General features: G+C 51.8%; 1 protein-coding gene across 6 annotated transcripts in view; it reads right to left on the bottom strand.

Moving 5' to 3' along the window:
- CCDC180 (coiled-coil domain containing 180) overlaps window positions 1-17,014 on the bottom strand; it is a 59,013-nt gene that overhangs the window by 36,504 nt on the left and 5,495 nt on the right. For 5 of the 6 annotated variants that reach the window (XR_012506434.1, XM_074361860.1, XM_074361861.1 and 2 more), the window contains exons 3-11: window positions 12,909-12,999; window positions 11,422-11,612; window positions 8,754-8,842; window positions 7,620-7,729; window positions 6,509-6,637; window positions 6,295-6,405; window positions 6,079-6,174; window positions 4,018-4,181; window positions 2,484-2,603 (exon numbers count right to left, since the gene is read on the bottom strand). Coding sequence is in view for 5 of the 6 variants with exons in the window: in XM_074361860.1 (XP_074217961.1) it covers window positions 2,484-2,603; window positions 4,018-4,181; window positions 6,079-6,174; window positions 6,295-6,405; window positions 6,509-6,637; window positions 7,620-7,729; window positions 8,754-8,842; window positions 11,422-11,612; window positions 12,909-12,999 (1,101 nt within the window). In the remaining variant the exon portion in view is untranslated. Of the gene's footprint in view, window positions 1-2,483; window positions 2,604-4,017; window positions 4,182-6,078; window positions 6,175-6,294; window positions 6,406-6,508; window positions 6,638-7,619; window positions 7,730-8,753; window positions 8,843-11,421; window positions 11,613-12,908; window positions 13,000-13,936; window positions 14,098-17,014 lie in introns of those variants that run through there. The other variant, XM_074361864.1, reaches the window with a different exon arrangement.

The following is a 17,014-nucleotide window of genomic DNA, read 5'->3' as shown; positions in this document are numbered from 1 at the left end:
GGACAATAGAGAGCAAAAGGTAGATACAGGAGTGTGCAGGGCACAATCTCAAGTCCAAACATTGTACTAAATGCAATATGGTATTCTAGGTTGGGTTCTGGAATAGAGAAAGGACGTCACTGGAAACACTCGTAAAATCCAAAAAAGTCTGGTATTTAGTTAATAAGAATGGACCAAACTTAATTTCTTACTTTTGACAAGTGTCCAGTGGCCATGTACAAGGACAGCAGGAGGGAAACTGGATTAGGAGCACACAGGAATTCTGCATGCTATCTCTGTGACTTTTCTGTAAATCTAACATTATTCCAAAATACAAAATTTATTTTTTAAATAATTTTTAAAATACATGCACATATGCTTATTGAGTCCAGGAAAATCCATGAGGGTTCTCCTAGGACTTTGGATAACTTGCTCTTAGGGCACTGAGAGTCTTAGCAAGACCCTCCACCCCTCTGCCATCACTCCCCACAAGCCTGTAGAGGGCCTGGCATGAGCAGAAACAAGGATCCTCACTGGGTTTCTGGGGTTTCCAGGGAAAGGCCTGAAGCTGTGGGTCTGGACAGGGTGTGGGGCTGCCTGTGATCCCGTATGAGGCAGTTTCCTGGAACAGCTCCTCAGACTTGATTGGAAGGCTCCCTAGCTGCTGACAGGTGAAGGAGAACTAGGTGGTATCTACATGGTGTGCTCTGTGGGAGCGTCAAGACCTCCTTGCACAAACACCAGAAACCCAAACCTTCCCTCTTGACGCTCACTGGAATTTTGTGATCAAGGCTTTGCAAATTTACCTTTAAGTTGTGCGCTTAAGCATTGTGTTTGCAATGTTTCCAGACACTGGAATTGTGTCCTGATTTCACCTTTTTATATCGCCCCACTACTGAGTCCTGTAAATGTACTCTTGCCCGTGATCTCTTAGAACTGCCCCCACCTTCCTCCAGCCCAGGTCATGTCACCCACCCAGCTCTGTGCTCTGCCTGCAAACACCACCATTACATAGTGTGTCCTAGCTGTGGCCACAAGAATCAATGAATGCATTTTTCTCCATGTCTTTGGCCCTGTCTCTCCCCTCCACTCAGACAGTAGCCAGCCTCATGTTCACCACCTATGCAAGGGATGTGGTGGGGCAGAAAAGACATCAGCCTAGAAATCTTTCTGCATTTTGTTTGCAAAAGTCTAAGTTCTCAGGAGAGCCGAGAGTGCTGGTGAGGAGAAGGCATTTGTGGGAGTGGGCTGAGATCCCTGGGGAGGAGGGGGATCCTGGGGACCATGACTATCTCCTCACCCAATAGAAAGCCACCGGGGGGAGGTGCAGACAGAGCAGGATGGACAGTGCCAGCCTGGGTCCTACTTCCTGGTGGCACCGTGGGAGCAGGTGCAAGATCCAGCTCCCTAGACAGGAATGGCTGCCTGGGTGTAAGGACACAGGGGCTCTGAGCAGTCCCTCAAGACTCCTGCGTCCAGCTGTCAGGAGGCAACAGCAGTTGCCCAGTGGCATGTGTGTGGACCAAACACTGATGACCAGACTTGGCTTTGGGTGGGATGTCCATCCTTACTGGCCAGGACCCCCAAGAAAAGACTAAATTTTGTCCAGTTTAATGAACAAGGACTCAGAGTCAGAAGTAAGTGGAGGCACAGAAAACAACAAAAGCATTTTTCCTTGTGCTGAGATTTTTATCCACCTTGCTAACTTCACACCTGCATGAAAATGTGGCTGCGCGTGGGGCAGGAGATGCCCATCCCGGGGGAGACTCTCTGGCTCAAGTCGTGTGGGGTCCTAACAGTCATTTACATCCTAGGAGAACGTGGGCTCTGTGGTGGGAAACGTGAAGAACCTGTGTCCTGGGTGGTCAGGGTGAAAGGGAATGACAAGGTACACAGGTCCCAGCACATGAAATATCTCTGCCTTGCAGGATCATGAAGGCTCCCTCCTGCTGCTGAGGGTGAATGCGACAGGCTCCCCACGCAGTGGGCTTCCAGGGTCTAGTACACTCAGTGTACCCCCACCAAACAGCTCATTGTGGGGTCAGAGCTGATGGACCCAGGTCTGAGGGAAGCATCTTCACCCTCTAACAGGTCCCCTGTCCGATGGCAGCAGCCCCCTCACCACGCTTCGGGCCTCCAGCCTCACACCCTTGCATCCACCCTCCAAACTGCAGAGCTGATGGAGCCACTCTGCTCCCCACTGCCCTGGCCTGGCTCTTCCCTCCCCGACTCTCCTATGACCTTACCCCTTGTCACTGCCTGCTTCCAAGCTTTTCAGCACAGTTGCACTAAACTTCTTTCTACAGCAAATGTGTCATGTTCCCTGTTGCCACTGGGGCTAGAACACCCCAGAACGTGGGCCCAAGTGACCAGCCCAAAACCAGAGAACTGGGAGATGGCCTGGTCTGGAGGACACCTCAGGGGAAAGGTCAACGCTGATGACTGCACCTGCCTCCCCCATGGACCCCCGAAGCACCCCTCCCCAGCAACCTTGCCCGCTGTACCAGATGGTGCAGAGATGTTCCAGCCGCTTCTGCTGCAGGGTGCTCTGGTTCTTCAGCATGCTCTCCAGTTCCTTCTTCACAGCTGGAGGAGCCTGGATCCTCTCATTGGCCATGAACTCACTGGGTGTCCAGATACATGAGCACCATGGAGAGAGGAGGGGCAAAGTGGGTGGGTAGGAGAGAAGGGATGAGACCCATAGCAAGAACATTCAAACCCCAGCACCTTGACACCACTCCAAGACCCTTCCTCCCTGTCTAGGCCTCCGGGACACTGAGGAGAGGATGGAGGAGAGGTGGGGGAGGGACAATGGGAGAGAGAAGGATGGAGAAACTGCCAGTGAAGCTCTGGCACTAAGAGCATGGGACAAGCAGGCACAGACAGAGTAAGGGTCCTGACTGCCACCTCCAGCTCTGTGACCTTGGGCAACTCACTCCCTCTCTCTGAATCTCAGTTTCCTCTTCTGTCATGGAGCTAACGACAGCACCTTCCTCATCTGGTACTTGTGAGGACCCAGCCAGATAACTCAAGCAAAGCCCTTAGCACCATGCCTGGCCACTGGGAAATGCCCAGCGGATGTCAGCTCCTGCCATCACTGTCGGTGATTACTGACATCTGTAACATCCTTCCTGGCCCAGGCCCAGGTCCAAGCCAGACACTGTCAATACAGCATCTTGTTGATCATCACCAAAACCCTAGCACCAGGCCATCATGGGGCCTGCAGAAAAAGGCTCCGAATGCTCAAGCCGTTGATCAAGGTCACAGGGCAAGTCAAGTGGAGCCAGACCTTGGTACATTTTTCCTTCATCTACAGCGTCAGACTCTAGGGCTCTCCATCTGGAAATGCAGGTTTATAAATGGGCCTCCCACCCCTAGGCCTATAGCGCAGACAGACAGATGCTCTTTGGTGTCCTCACACATCGTGGTCCCAGGCAAAAGTGAGCCTTCCTTGTTGGCTAAAAGCTCCAGGACCCCTTGGTCAATATTAACAAAAGTGTCACCTGGTGGGGGAAGCTTGGCGATGAGTCCTCTCTTCACCCTCCTTCCCATGGGGGAAGCCTGCTACCACAGGGCGGGAAGCGTCCCAAACTGAGGGGTGGCCATTGGCCTCTGTCAGCAACACTGGGTTGTGTGGAGTAGTAAAGAATGGTCACTGGACAGATAATCAGACTAATGTTTTCAATTTGCACTGTACTCAGAAAATGCTTATGAGAAAATGTGCAAGAAGAAAACGAGGTACAAATCTACACACACGGTAAGGGTCTAAAAAAGCTGGGAGAAAATATACCAAAATATCAGCTCTGCTTCTCACTGTGGTGAGGCATTAGTGGTGGCTTTTAATTTCTTCCTTATACTTTTATCTATTTTAACTTAAAAAAAAAAACAAGAGCACTTATTATATTTACTGCCAGAAAAACAGCACTTTAAAGTAACAACAAAAGATGGGGAAGATGCAGAATGCGCCCCCTTGCCCATGCCGCCGTCTGTCCAGGCGGGCCGGGGAAAGAGCCACGGGCAGTGTGGGCGGCCACCAACCTGAAACCCCGCACCAGGTCCTCCTTCTTGAGGGCCTTCCAGGAATCGACCAGGCTCTGCCAGCGCCGGTGGCTGTCGAGCTCCTGCTGCAGCGCAGCCTCCATCAGGTTGACAAACAGCTGGGCGAGGGCCCTCCGGTTGCCCAGCAGGGCGTGGTTTATGACCTGCAGACACAGGTGGGCAGTCTGTAGATGCAGCAGGGACTCTCTGAGGTCAGAACAAGGCTTGGCTGGAGAGGGCCAGTGGGTGCTGGAGAGGGGCTCGGTGGGCTGCAGGCTGACTGCAGGGCAGCGGCAGTGTCTGACGGGGACCGTACTGGGCACGCAAGGAAGCTGCCTGAGGGTCAGCGGCTATGGACAGTGACAGGGGTCCCTCCTGAGAACTTAACTATGAACCCTGACCTGTGTATTTCAACCCAGCTACAAGGCCACATCAGATTGTTTTTAAAAAGGTGATTTTAAGTTCACTGGAGTTAACCACTTCAGTGGGTTCTCAGTGTAACTGTTTGTTTATTTATTTTTAATAAATTTGTTTGGAAAGCAGAGTGCTCGTGCTACCAGGGACCAGCCACATATGGCTGTGACGAGAACAGAGACCCAGTTACCAAATGAGGCCAGAGCTAGAACATCCTTTGGCAGCCCTCCCAGTGGTCCTCACCAGGGCGCCTTCGGCATGGCAGTGGGGACAATGCTTCACTGTGTGGTACTGTTCTGCCGCGAAGCTTCCCTCCCCTCCTCCCTTAAATGAGAGCAGCCTCTCCCATGCCCCCAAGGACTGGAACAGCCAATAATGCCTCCCCACAATTCCTAAGCTGTTTAGGCAACGCCTGGGGGCAGGGGTGAGAACCGCCAAGCTCAGCAGGTAGAAATTCCAGTAACAATTTCTACTGGAACCTGAGGTTTGATGCCAGCTGTTCTTCCTAGCTGGGGGGCACTGGCAAGTATTTCCTGAACCTCCAATTCCCCAGCCATGGTGCAGAAATAACGCTATTTACAGCACAGGGAATTTATGAAGTTAAAAGAGATAAATGCACATAGAGCAAACAGCAAGTGCCAGTTGCTCTGTGTACAATAAGCACAGGAAAGTCAAACATCAGAACATAACTGGGACACTGCTAACTCTGACTCCCCCAGTGGATTAAATGGATAAAAGTCAGGAACTCTTGCTTGTCTCAAAATGAAAGCAGCCACTGCTGAGCCCTCTTAAGTCATCCTCCCAACAACTACCGGCATTTAAGTATCATTATCTCCATAATTTGGACAGGGAGTTCCACGTGCAGGGGCCGAGTGATTTCGGGAACTGCATGTCTGGGCAGTGGAGAGGGAGGTCTGTGCTCATCCCCTGTCTGTGCTTTGTCCAGGACCCCAAGGCACAGGCCTGGGCTGGAGCCCACCTGTGATTCTGAACACTGTACTCCTTCCCTGCATGCTGCGAGGAAACCTGTTCTCTGGAGAGCCTAGCTTTCTGCATGGGACCTGGAAACCCATGCAAGAAAAAGCAACTCTGAGTAGCCAAAAGTGTCCTTTCATGAACAACCTTGAACTTCTTGTTTTCTATCCCAGAGAAAGCATCTGGGAGATGCTGGGGGTGTGGACAGGGAAGCAGTGGGGACACAGCCAGGGGGCTGGCATGGTTCAGCAATAGGCACTGAGCAACAGCAGGAGGAGAGACAAGAACCACGAAAAACTAGACATGCAGAGCATGCTGAGGTCACTTATGAGTGCACACACCTCCCTGAGATGTGACAGCTGTGAGACGATGCCTCTGTCATGTATTGTCATGCAATACATATCACACTGCACGTGGCAGCTGAGACGTGGCCCAGTAGGTGCTCATAAAAGCAGCAGTGCTCAGACCGATGACTAGATTAGGTATCCCGGGATGAACATGGCAGGGAAGTATGAAGTGTACTAGAGAGATTTCCACTGAAAATACTCAACAAAGCCTCTGGTCCTGAACCTGAGTTACTTGGAGATGTTATATAGGAGAAGCCCATCGTTCCTGAGACCCCAGGCTCTAAGGCTCCCATGGGCTGGTCCCCTGCACATGAAAACCACTCACCATGGCTTCTTTATTTATCAGCCTGTACACGTCGGGCTGCATGAGGTAGGAAGTTTTCTCTATGATTTCCACATATTTCTTCAACACGCTTTTTAGCTAGAAACGACAAGGCCCCATACTGAGTGACACTCTCCTGGAGAACTAAAGGGAAACAGGTGATGCCTCGGAAACTCCACAAGTGAAAATCACCAAGAGCCCACCTGCAGGCCAACTCACTTTATCTGCCCGGGAGAACTCAAGAGAGTGCAGCGTCTCGTCCAGCTCCTTAATCTCCTGCTTCTGGAGCCGGAACTTCTCGGCCACCTGATTCCGCAGTTCCAACAGGGTCTGTGCAGAGAAGTTTGGGTCGGGTCGGGCTGGGAGGATGGGTGGCAGGGAGGGCAGGAGCGGGATGCCGGCAGGGTGGGCTCCCCCATGAGGGGACCCCTACCTGGATGGTGTAGTCTTCAAGGTTGCTGTCGTTTTCCACCTTTTTGAAGAGACAGTTGATGTCTTCATCAGAGTTAGCCAGCTTCTTTAAAAAAAGCACTCCTGGCTCCAAAATGAGAGGCTCCATTTCCTAAAACAAGCCAGGAGGGCAAGAACTATGGTATCAGCACCTCTGGGACAGGAATGATGCCCCCCACCGATCCTGTGATGCGGAAGTGCCAACTGTGGTCCCGTCTCAAAAATAATAACTCTTACCTAGACCTAAGGAGCTAGGATTTACTAACTGTTCATAGAGCCTAGGGCAGCACCCTTTGGGGCACATGGCATGCGTGAGCCCATGTCCTCAGGCTCACTTGGTCCTCATCACCACCTGCAAAGTAGGTGCTGACATCATGCCTGGCCCATGGTTGGAGCTCAACAAATACTCATTAAAGAAGTAGCCAATGAAATAATTCCAAGAACACTTCAGACAAGGGAGCTGAGGCTCAGTTAGGTTGTGTGACCAAAGCCACAGACTCATGGTGAGAGTGGAGCTCATGTCCAGTTGGGACGCATTAGGAAAGTGATGAGCTGGCTGGGAGAGAGCCTTCTTGGTTCTTTGGGTCTACAGCCAGCTCCAGGAATCCAGGGAACTCAGGGAGAAAGTGGTGACTGCAATCCATGGCTCAGAGAGGACCCGAAAGGGCAAAAGGGAATGTTCCAGGGACAGCGTGTTTAAAGATAGGATCTCTGGAGAGGAACAGGGAGCCAAGTGAGGGCGGTGCCTAAGGGCCAGGCTGTTTGGCCCCCTGTTAGTAGGACTGAGCAGGGAGATCAAAGACTGGGCTGTAGGATCAGAGCCAGTGTCCAGTTCCCACTTGGCCCTTAGATGCCAAATCAGGCAGCACTTTCTGGGCCTCACCAGTGAAGTGGGGATTATAACAGCACCTGACATATAGGGCTGTGCTCATAATCAGCACCTGCAGCGAGCCATTTGACCATGGCTACTGGGACTCTGTCCACATGGGGGTGAGCCACTGAGGACCTGGGGGAGGGGTGGTGGGTGCAGCGCCAAGGCCGCCTTTTCCTCGGAAGGGCCCAGGAACAAAGGGAGTGAGAGGGGGAATTCTCACCATCCCAATCTGAGCGATCTCCTTCTTAAAGCTCGCCAGCGCACTTTCATAGCCCTTTCTCTTGTAGTCTCCTCGCCCTTGAAGGGTGACGGTGCTGATCCTCTCGGGAACTGAGGGAGAACAACAGAGGGGCTGAGGCTGCCCTCGGAGCACCAGGGAGAGGGCAGAGAACCCGGGAAAGGGCAGCAAGGTAGAAAGGGCCTGGGTTCAACAGATGGACCCCAGAGCAGGCCAGCAGTGTCAGAGACTTAAGGGAAAAGAAGGCAGTCTGTAGAGCTACAGGGAGTTAAGTCATGAGTGGAAGAAAGTTCCAAATGGTAGGTATAGAATAGGACCATTGTGTTTTTAAAAAAGTTTTGTGGGAGAAAATACATATATGGATGGGATTAACCAACACTTGTCAGCACTTACCATTTACCTGGTATTGTTCTAAGTCAATTACTCCTCGGGATGAAGCCAAGAGGCAAGTTCTATTATCGGCCCCATTATACACGCGAGGACATGCAGGCATGGGGGTTAAAGTACAACGGCAGTCGGAGGCTGAGCAGAGTCTGCAGGGGGCCCCCTGCTGTAGGGTCTGCTGTCCCCTGAATATACATGGGAACCTGGACACTCTGTGGTTTCATGGGTACTGGGCAGTCAGGGGGAGAAGGGGTGCTATTGTGGAGGCGGGGTTTTTACTTTCTGCTTTATCTCCTTCGTTTTTCTAGAGCGAGCATGTGTTACTTTTTCTATCACAAAGAAATGAGCCTTCATATCAGGATAAAGTCAAACTAGGGTGACGTGGTATGAAGGGAGATGATGCAGATCGGAAAATCCTCCTGTGAAATCACAGTAAGCGAGCTCCATCCCTTACCAACTGGCTTCATCAGTAAATGCCGACTGTGCAGGGAGCCCTGCCCTCCTCCCCCAGCTCCCTGCTCTGGGAGAAGGCCCAGGGGACAAGGCTGAGGAGAGAAGAGTTAGGGGAAAATGTTCAGGGACAAAGACCCGGGGGAGAGGTTCACATGAGGCTGAGCAGAGGACCACAGTGGGACCTTCAGGTGCTTCTACATTAGAGCCTCCAGGAGATGCCCACAGAGCTGTCTCTCTGGCCCAGGCCAGGCCTGCCCCCATGGCTGAACGGAGGCTCACCGATGGTGTCTGTGAGGCCCCGCACTTCTCGGGCAGCAATGGTGTTCTCACTCTCTCGTGCTTTTTCCTTCTTGGCTGTTTCCTTTTCTCTGAGGCACAAGCAGAGGAGAACAATAACTGCCCCAGCCCCCTCACACTGCCCCCCACCCCAGGGATCTCTGCACATGATGGACTCTCCAGAGGGACTCTGGGTATTGGCAAAAGCTTCGGCCCCTCCAATTCCAGAATGTCCCGAGCCTGTGCCCTCAACACACACTGCCTCGCATCTGCTGCCAGCAAACACCACAGCCTTCAGATGAGAAGTTGGGGCCTGCCCTCGAGGAGTTTCCTTCCACTCTGGCTGTAAACCAAGTGTGAGTGGTGGGCAGGAGCCATTTTCCACACGTGGAAACTGAGGACCAGAAGGGGCATGGCCAGCCTGGGAGAGCCAGACCAGGGCTAAGCATCCAGCATGCTCCTCATTTGCTTCTTCAGCAACCCACCTTATGAGGCAGCTGGGGTAACCCCTTGTCCAGGACAGGGGAGGAGTTGGGGAAGTCACTGTACAAAGCAGAGCTGGGACTCCCAGACCCAGCATGTGATGCCAAGGTCCCTGGTCTGTGGGGTTTGGGTCGGGGAGGAGAGAGCAGGACAAACTATCTCAATAGGGTGGGCCAGAGTGGGTGAGCATGGAATAAAAATCCCTGAATGCATTGTCCACAGGGCAAGTTCTCAGCGATGCCTGCCATTCCCTGGGGCCCCGACATATGCAGCACTTTCCAGACATTTTCTTATGTATTCCTCACTGCAGACCTACCATCAAAGAAGACTACAGGGCCTGGGCTGCAGCTGATGGGATCCAGGCTGACCCTCCAGAGCTGGGTCTCTCAGCCTTGACAACCAAATGCTCCTGGACTAAGGTGGCCCCACAGGAGCCCGGATGCCCCGACTATGGGAGCTGCTAACAGCTCTGGCTTCTCGGCCACTTGCTCCGGGGACTTGGGGGCTTGGTTTATACTAGTGGTGATCTGCCCCTACCCCAGGGTTCCTCTTGCACCCACCCAGAGGTCCTGTCCTCTGTAAATGAATCCACAAGTTGACTGGTTTGGCTGGCCGAATTTTCAGGAAGGGGACGAGGCACCTCAGAGAGGTGCCGATGTTGAGTTAGTGATCCCAGTCATACTGAGGGTGGCAGGGCCTGGCAGGTTACAAACACATCCTTGTTCCTGCCACAGGGAGCTGTGCTCTGGATGTGTGTCCAGAGCAGAGCTGGCCTTGTCTGTCTATGCCAGGAAGCCAGCACAGCACAATGCCAGGGCAGCGATGGTGTTCTCACTCCCCCTCCAGGTGCCAAGGCCATGCTGACTTGCTGTTTATGTGCTGATCTGGTTTTTTTGAAATCTTAAAAGAATTTACCCCTGACTTGTTTAATATTCTTTGTTCTGACAAGACATAAAACTGTGCTGAAAACCATGTTTCTCTGGAGCAGTCCCTCAGAGTTATCTGAGAGGCTGTCTTCTGGGCTATAGTCCTCAGTTTGGCTCAAATAAAATTCTTCTGTTGATATTTAGACTGTTTATTGATTATTTTCTTCAACACCAGCATTGGGTCAATCCCTGCTCCAACGGGGGTTAAAGGATCACAAAGGCAGATAGAGCAGGACCAACTTCCTGTCCCAGAGCCCCAGACCTGAAGGATTGACGGCTCATGCAGAGCTTGAAGAGTTGAAGGGAAGCCCAGTTCCTGCCTTACTCTCCAAAGCGCCCCGTGAGGAAGATGCAACCCCTACTTTCCTCTCCTCTCTCTCTCCGTGCGTTGTCTGAGCTCAGGGAGCTGAAATGGCATGCTCAGGAATCTCCAGTTCAACCTCTGACCTTGGAAGTTCAGAAAGAACTCCTGATCCTCCTGTCTCAATGCCCCTTGCTCCCATCTCAGGGAATGGCTCCTCTGCTGTCCACCCAAGCACTTAGGCCAGAGACCTAGGACTCAGGAAACTTCCCATCCAATCTGTACCCTGGTCTTGTGAGTTCTGCCTCCAAAATAAGTCTGGAGAGCCCTGCTGTCCCTCTCACAGTCCCACTGAGCTTACGTGGACTGCGGTGGCCTCCGCCCTGCCTCTTCTTACTGCTCCCCACATTCCGCACACCACAGCCTGAAGGTCTTAAAAGTGCAAGTCAGCTGCTCACTTCAGTAAAGTCCAAAATACTGACTGTGGCCTGCAAGCCTCTCCTAGTCTCCTGTCCCCACCTCTGCCCAGGCCTGCTGACTTCCCCAGCCTTCAGGAGCGGGCCAAGCTGGTGCTGTCTCGGAGCCTCACCCCAGGCTTCCCCTCTATCCTCTGGTCTCAGCAAGTTCCCCCTCAGACAGCTTTCCTGACTCCCATCTGGCCACCTCGTCCTCTGTGTCAGAGCCTCCCCACCTTTGCGGAGACCTGCTCACTTATTTCCTATTGAGGCTTCAAGTTCCAGGAGGTTGCGATAAGCATACCCGGTGCCTCTCAGGGAAGAGGGAGGAAGAGAGGGAGAAGCAAACAATCCTGCAAAGTAGGCGTTCTGACCTCCCTCTCTCAGGGCAGTTTCCTGGGACTTCATTCCTACCTGGCACTCATGTTGTGTGAGCTCTTTTTGATTTTTGGAAACTCTGATATACCCCTAGCATGTGGAGGTGTGGCCTGGATGGCAGGTCCTACCTGTAGAGAACAGGGTTTTCGGTGACCCAGTCATTGGGTAGGCTGTGCACCCATTTCCGCTGCCGAGGAGATAACATCTCTCCTTCATAAATATCCGTCTTCTTCATCAAGGGCTTCCTGCCATCCTTTGGGGTCATGGACCGCTCCACAGCCCGTTTCCTGGTGGCTGCCAGGGAGCAGACCAGCTGCACCTGAATCCACGGAAGACCCCAGTTAGGGGGATCAGAAGTGCAGACTCCCAGCACCCTCAGGCTGGCTGTGCTGTCTTAGAAGGTCAAGTGGGAGCCTGCCAGCAGGAAGGCACTTTGAGGGAGGCCTTCAACCCCAGGGCACATCCCATGCAGAGGGGCTCTCACTCCCCATAGCAGTCATTCAGCCACTTCTAGGAGGCCATCTTTTAAGAAATCTTTAACAAGGACCAAGATGCTCATCGCAGCATTTTTTTTTATAATCACAAGGAATTGGAAAAATGGAATTGTCCAATTATAGGGGATTGGCTGAGTAAATATTGTATGTTCCCTTCAATGGAATGTTAGGAATTTATTAAAAATGAGATGAAGGGTTTTTCATGACATGAGGAAATGCTTATGATATGATATACCATAAAACATATCACTCAAGAGCATAAATTAAAATTATAACCAAAATTATACATTATGATCTCAAAATTTTAAATACATAGCAAAATGACCAGGGGAAAATATGCCAAGTATTAAGAATGGTTGCTTCCAGGGAGCAGGATCACATGAGTAATTTGATTCTTTGGTCTATTTGTACTATTATAATTTCCAAGCCTTCTAGAGAGCATTATTCAGGGCTCAAAGTAGGAATAAAAATGCCTTTTAAATAAGCAATACATAACTTCAAAGGAAGGGTTTGAGTCTCTGTGTTTCTTTTAAGATTTCATTTTGTCTGTGCAGTTTTCTTATAGAAGATGAAATAATGCCAATAACCTACAAGGTTGTCAAGAGGGCATTACTTTAATATATCATGGGAAGTCTTAGGTCAAAAACTAGGCAGCCACTAAACATCATGAAGCACACGAATGTGCACTGACATGGGAAAGGCCTCCAAGACACTGTGAACAGGGGAAAAGGGAGGTTTTAAAATGCTACTATAGAATCAAACCCAATTTTTAAATAGAAAAAATTAAAATGTTTTCATGTATAGGAAAAAGATCCTGGACACTCAATGGTTAATTCTAGCTATTTCAGTGTAATTTAAATTAAATTAAAATTTTAAATTTAACTTAAAAATTTAATTTTAATTTTTTAATTTTCAAGAGTAGACATTCTAATTTTGTATTCCTCCACTTTGGGAACCAATAAGAATTATTTTTAATCAAAGCAATTTCAAAGCTCTCATTTCATTAGATTCCCAGGCAAGGAAGTCTTCAGAGAGAGGGAAGTTTCCTGGAGATCAGAGGGAGGTTTGGGGAGCAGAGAGAAAGAGGAGCAGGAAAAGGGGGAACAGAAAGACAGGCTTACCTCTGCCTCAAAGATCTGCTGGTAGACTTTCCCACAGGGAATCTGGGTCACCTTCCCCACTGAGGACATCTTGGCCTCTGGCTGGACACCGCTGCAGGGAAGCCATTGTCCAGGAATCAGGTCTGGGGTTTGGTCTCTATTAGACCCGGATGGATATTGAGAAACCTCCCCACTCCTCTCCAAGGAGAAGTCCTCCCAAAGGACAAGGCTTCCCAGGCAGTCAGGTTGGGGCAGGACACACCCAGGCTAAGACCCCTCTGCTCTGGGGGGAAGCATCAGGGCCCCTTTCAGGTCTCAGGGTTTTTACATTAAAAGAAGGCGGAAGGTGAGGGGGAGGGTATAGCTCAGTGGTGTAGTGTGTGCTTAGCATGCATGAGGTCCTGGGTTGGATCCCCTGTACCTCCATTAAAAACAGACAAATAAACAAATAAACAAACTTGATTACCTACTACCCCTCACCCCCCAAAAAAATTCTATGAGAAAAGTGACATCTTCTAAAAAAAAAAAAAAGAAAAAAAGAAGGCGGGAGGGAGCAAAAAAGCAAAAAAGCAAAAAGGAAATCTCAGGCAAGAATTGAACTCGAACTCACTGTGGAGGCCCGCTCTCCCAGCTGGGCCAGGAGCAAATCTGAGATTGATTTCAAGGGGGTGAAGAATAACAGTTACTGTTTTTGTGCTTCGCTCTTCAAGCTCTTCTAGAAAAAGTCAACGTACCCAAGGTGTCAGCTGGGATTTCAGTTCGTCCTTGAACCCCCAAACTGGCGCTGAACGCGGTTCAAGGACCCCCTCTGCTCCCAACGGTGGACACCTGGGTAGGGGGAAGTGGAAGGAGGGAGGGAGGGAGCGAGCAACCAGCTCTTGGTTACGCTAATTAGGCACCCACTGAATGCTGAGAAACCCAGCAGGCTTCTCTCACGCCAGCCCCCCAAGCCCACTAAGGAGCGAGGGTGGCGGCAGTCTCAGGACAAGCCCTCTAAACCCTTCCAAGTGGTGGGAAACCCTGCTCCCAAGGCCCTGCCGCACCCCTACCTGCAGAAAGCACCACTCAAGTCAGCCCGGGCTCCTCCAGCCCCAACTGCAACAGCACACACTTGGTCCCCAAGGCAACGCAGAGGGGAGGGAACTCCGCTGGCCCCGCCCTCACTTCCTTTCCGAGGAGGAGGCGGGGTTTCCCTTAGCAACGGGAGCCGCCCCTTCCCCTACGCCCCGCCCCCAGTGGAGTAGTGAAACTCCAGGCCAGTTTCCCCTTGGTGCAGGGGACACCCCAGGGCTGGTAGGAACGTCCAGAGCAGCACAATGAATGTTTTGAAAACCAGTAGGAGAAAGGAGATGAAGCTCTGAGCCACTGTGGTCAAGAAAAACCATCCTATCTTCTTTGTCTTGTTAAAACCATCCTCTGCAAAAAGTAGCATTGAGTAGTGCTTGGCTGTAAATATGAAGGAGAAAGCATCTCTAAAAGAGACCGTCTCTTTCTCAGATTAAAAGAAGTTGCAGGGCTCAGAATCCAGGTTCTGAGGCTTGAATGGAATTATAATAAAAAGGCTAATTTGTATGATTCTTTGAGTTACATTCATCCAACCCACAGTGCCACATAATCCTACTAAAAATATAGCTCTAATCTACCCGCTCTCCTGCTCAGAAGGCCCTTACCAGGTCTGCAGACCCTACCAAATCCAGCCCACGGGACTCTGGTCAGTGGTGGGGCTGGGTGAGGCAAAGGCAGCTGGCACAGGGCCTGTGGCTGGAAGGGGAGAGGCCTCTCCTCTGTGGGCCTCTGAGCGAGTCGCTGCCCCTCTTTGGGCCTCTGTCTCCTCGTCTGGAAAGAGTAAGGTGATGATCCTGTGGTACAGGCCTCACAGGGTGGGGATGAGTTTCCAGGGAGGGAAGGAATGTGCTGGTGGAGTGAGCAGTGATAGTTATATGACACTGCATCCTGAGGAGACCTGTGAGGTAGATGAAGTTATCCCTACACTTTCCAGATAAGGAACAGGCTCAGGGAGGCCAGGCTGCAGGCCCAAGGCCGCACACCAGTGGGTATGGGAGCTGGACTGTTCTAGCATCAGAGCACACTGGAGGACAGAGTAGCACTGGTACCAAAAGACTCAGGTCAGATGTCTGGGGTCAGTGGTTAGGGGTTCTGGGGGAAATAGGCTGAGGGGAGTATGACTTCACTGACCCTGTCCCTGAGCCTGGCAGGAGGGGGACCTGGAGATGATCCCCTAGAGAGCCCAGAAAAGGCAGCAGCAGCAGAAGGCGAGTGTGCCTGTGGCAGAGGGGCTCCAGGGTCAGAGAGGAGGGGGCTCACCCCTTTCAGCAGGAGGCCTCCAAACCAAGAGAGGAGGGACCTTCCTCCTCCAGCCCTGCCTCTTGTTGCCACAGTGCCTCAAATCCTCCGTTAGAAGTGACTAGGAGCCTGAAAGGGCTTGATTTGGGGGTGGAAAAAAGCCAGGGACCACATACGCTATAATTTGCCAAAAGCAGACCCAGAATGGTGATTAGGAGGAGCCTGGTGTTCTCAGAAGGTGAGGAGAGTGGGACCTGAGGGCCACTAAGGGTCCTAGGCTCTCAGCACCTGGCAAACCTCCTGTCATGAGAGCTTCAGCCCTCCTGTGAGCCGGGCACCATGTCCATTTTAGGAATAGGTGAACGAAGGCTCTGCATAAGATACCCATCCTGGTTTCCCAGCTAGTGAAGTCGCAGAGCCACTTGACTGCAAAGCTTAGAAGGTTTTGGTCAGGAGCTAGTCAGCCTCCCCCTCAGATGGTGCCCATGGAAGAGAAAGAGATGTCGGGTTCCTCCAAGACCCTTCTTGCCTGAGGCCTCAGTCTGCCCATCTGTCATCAGACACGATTGAGCTAAAAGGTCCCTGAGGCTCAACTCTCCTGCCCTGGCAACTAGGGAGCCTAGAGCCTGGCCTAGGTCCAAGCCCTGTATTCTGTGTGTGCCCTGCCCTCTGGAGGACTCTGGTGGCAGTGCAACAGGAGGAGGGGTAAGGATGGAGGGCTAGTTATGGACTAGGGGGCTCTTTCTGAGGGACTTTGGCTGTCTGCCTCCTAGAGGAATCAGATCAACCTCCAGAAAAGGAATATTCCTCTAGAAAAGGAGTAAGGTGAAGAGCTGGTGCACTCACAGCAGGGAGGGGAGGTGAGTGGAAATCAGAGACCCTCTGGGCCAGTCACTCCCTGCTCTGTCCCCTGCATTTTGCATTTATTGGGAGAGTTTCATAAGAGAAGTGGGAGACCCACTGAATTGGTAGGTGGGGGAAGGGGCCTGGCATCAAGGACAACTTCCTGGAGGAGGGGCTTTTTACATCCATCTCTGAGAACAGGTAGGACCTGGATGGAATTGGAGAGATGGAGAGCTTCCATGTGTGCAAAGACCCAGGACCAGCCCCAGCCTCACTCCACCCTGCCAAGGCCAGTGTCTGTGTTCTGTCCTTCCCTCTGGCCCCAGGAACCCGAAATAATGAGAGAGCCCCTGCTGCTCCAGGTGGCTGCAAATCATTACAACTTCAATCTGGGGCCTGGTTCCAGGACGTGGAGCAGCTCTGTGAGAATGAGGGGTGAGGCAAGGCAGGAGTGGGGTGAAGGCAGGTACAGACTCCACCCTCATGGCCAACTCTTCCGGGTGGTCGGCTCTGAGAGCCTGTGCACAGCTGTGGCTCCCTGGTCAGCCCCACACCTTGGTGCATGGGGACCTCTGGTGCACCTGGACTGAGTCGCTGGGCAGGCACTGGGAGGCACACCTGAGGTGTGGTGCCTGGTAGGTTCTCAGGTGCCACCCTACCCTGTAGCTACAGCCTATCCTGCCACCTGTCCTAGTCGGCCAGCAGAACATTCAAGGCCAAGGAGTAAGAGAGTGGCCAGGCTGGCAGTGGCTGAATCCTACGGCTAAGCGTGGTCTTGGGGAGTCAGAGCTCAGCTCTACAATTGCCCAGTCCTGTACCTGGACGATTCACCTCAGTTTGTTGGGACTTAGTTTCCTTCTCTGTGAAATGGGTGATGCTAAAGGATGGCTCCCGCAGCAGGGACAACTAGGCTATTGTTTGATGGGCTGAGCACTCAGCACAGGCTGAGAACACAGAGTGCAGTGGGGGCCCAGAGAGGA

This window comes from Camelus bactrianus, chromosome 4 (assembly GCF_048773025.1).
Source record: "Camelus bactrianus isolate YW-2024 breed Bactrian camel chromosome 4, ASM4877302v1, whole genome shotgun sequence".
Taxonomy (NCBI): Eukaryota; Metazoa; Chordata; class Mammalia; order Artiodactyla; family Camelidae; genus Camelus; species Camelus bactrianus.
The sequence above is the reverse complement of the archived record's forward strand: the minus strand, read 5'-3'. Positions and strand labels throughout refer to the sequence as shown.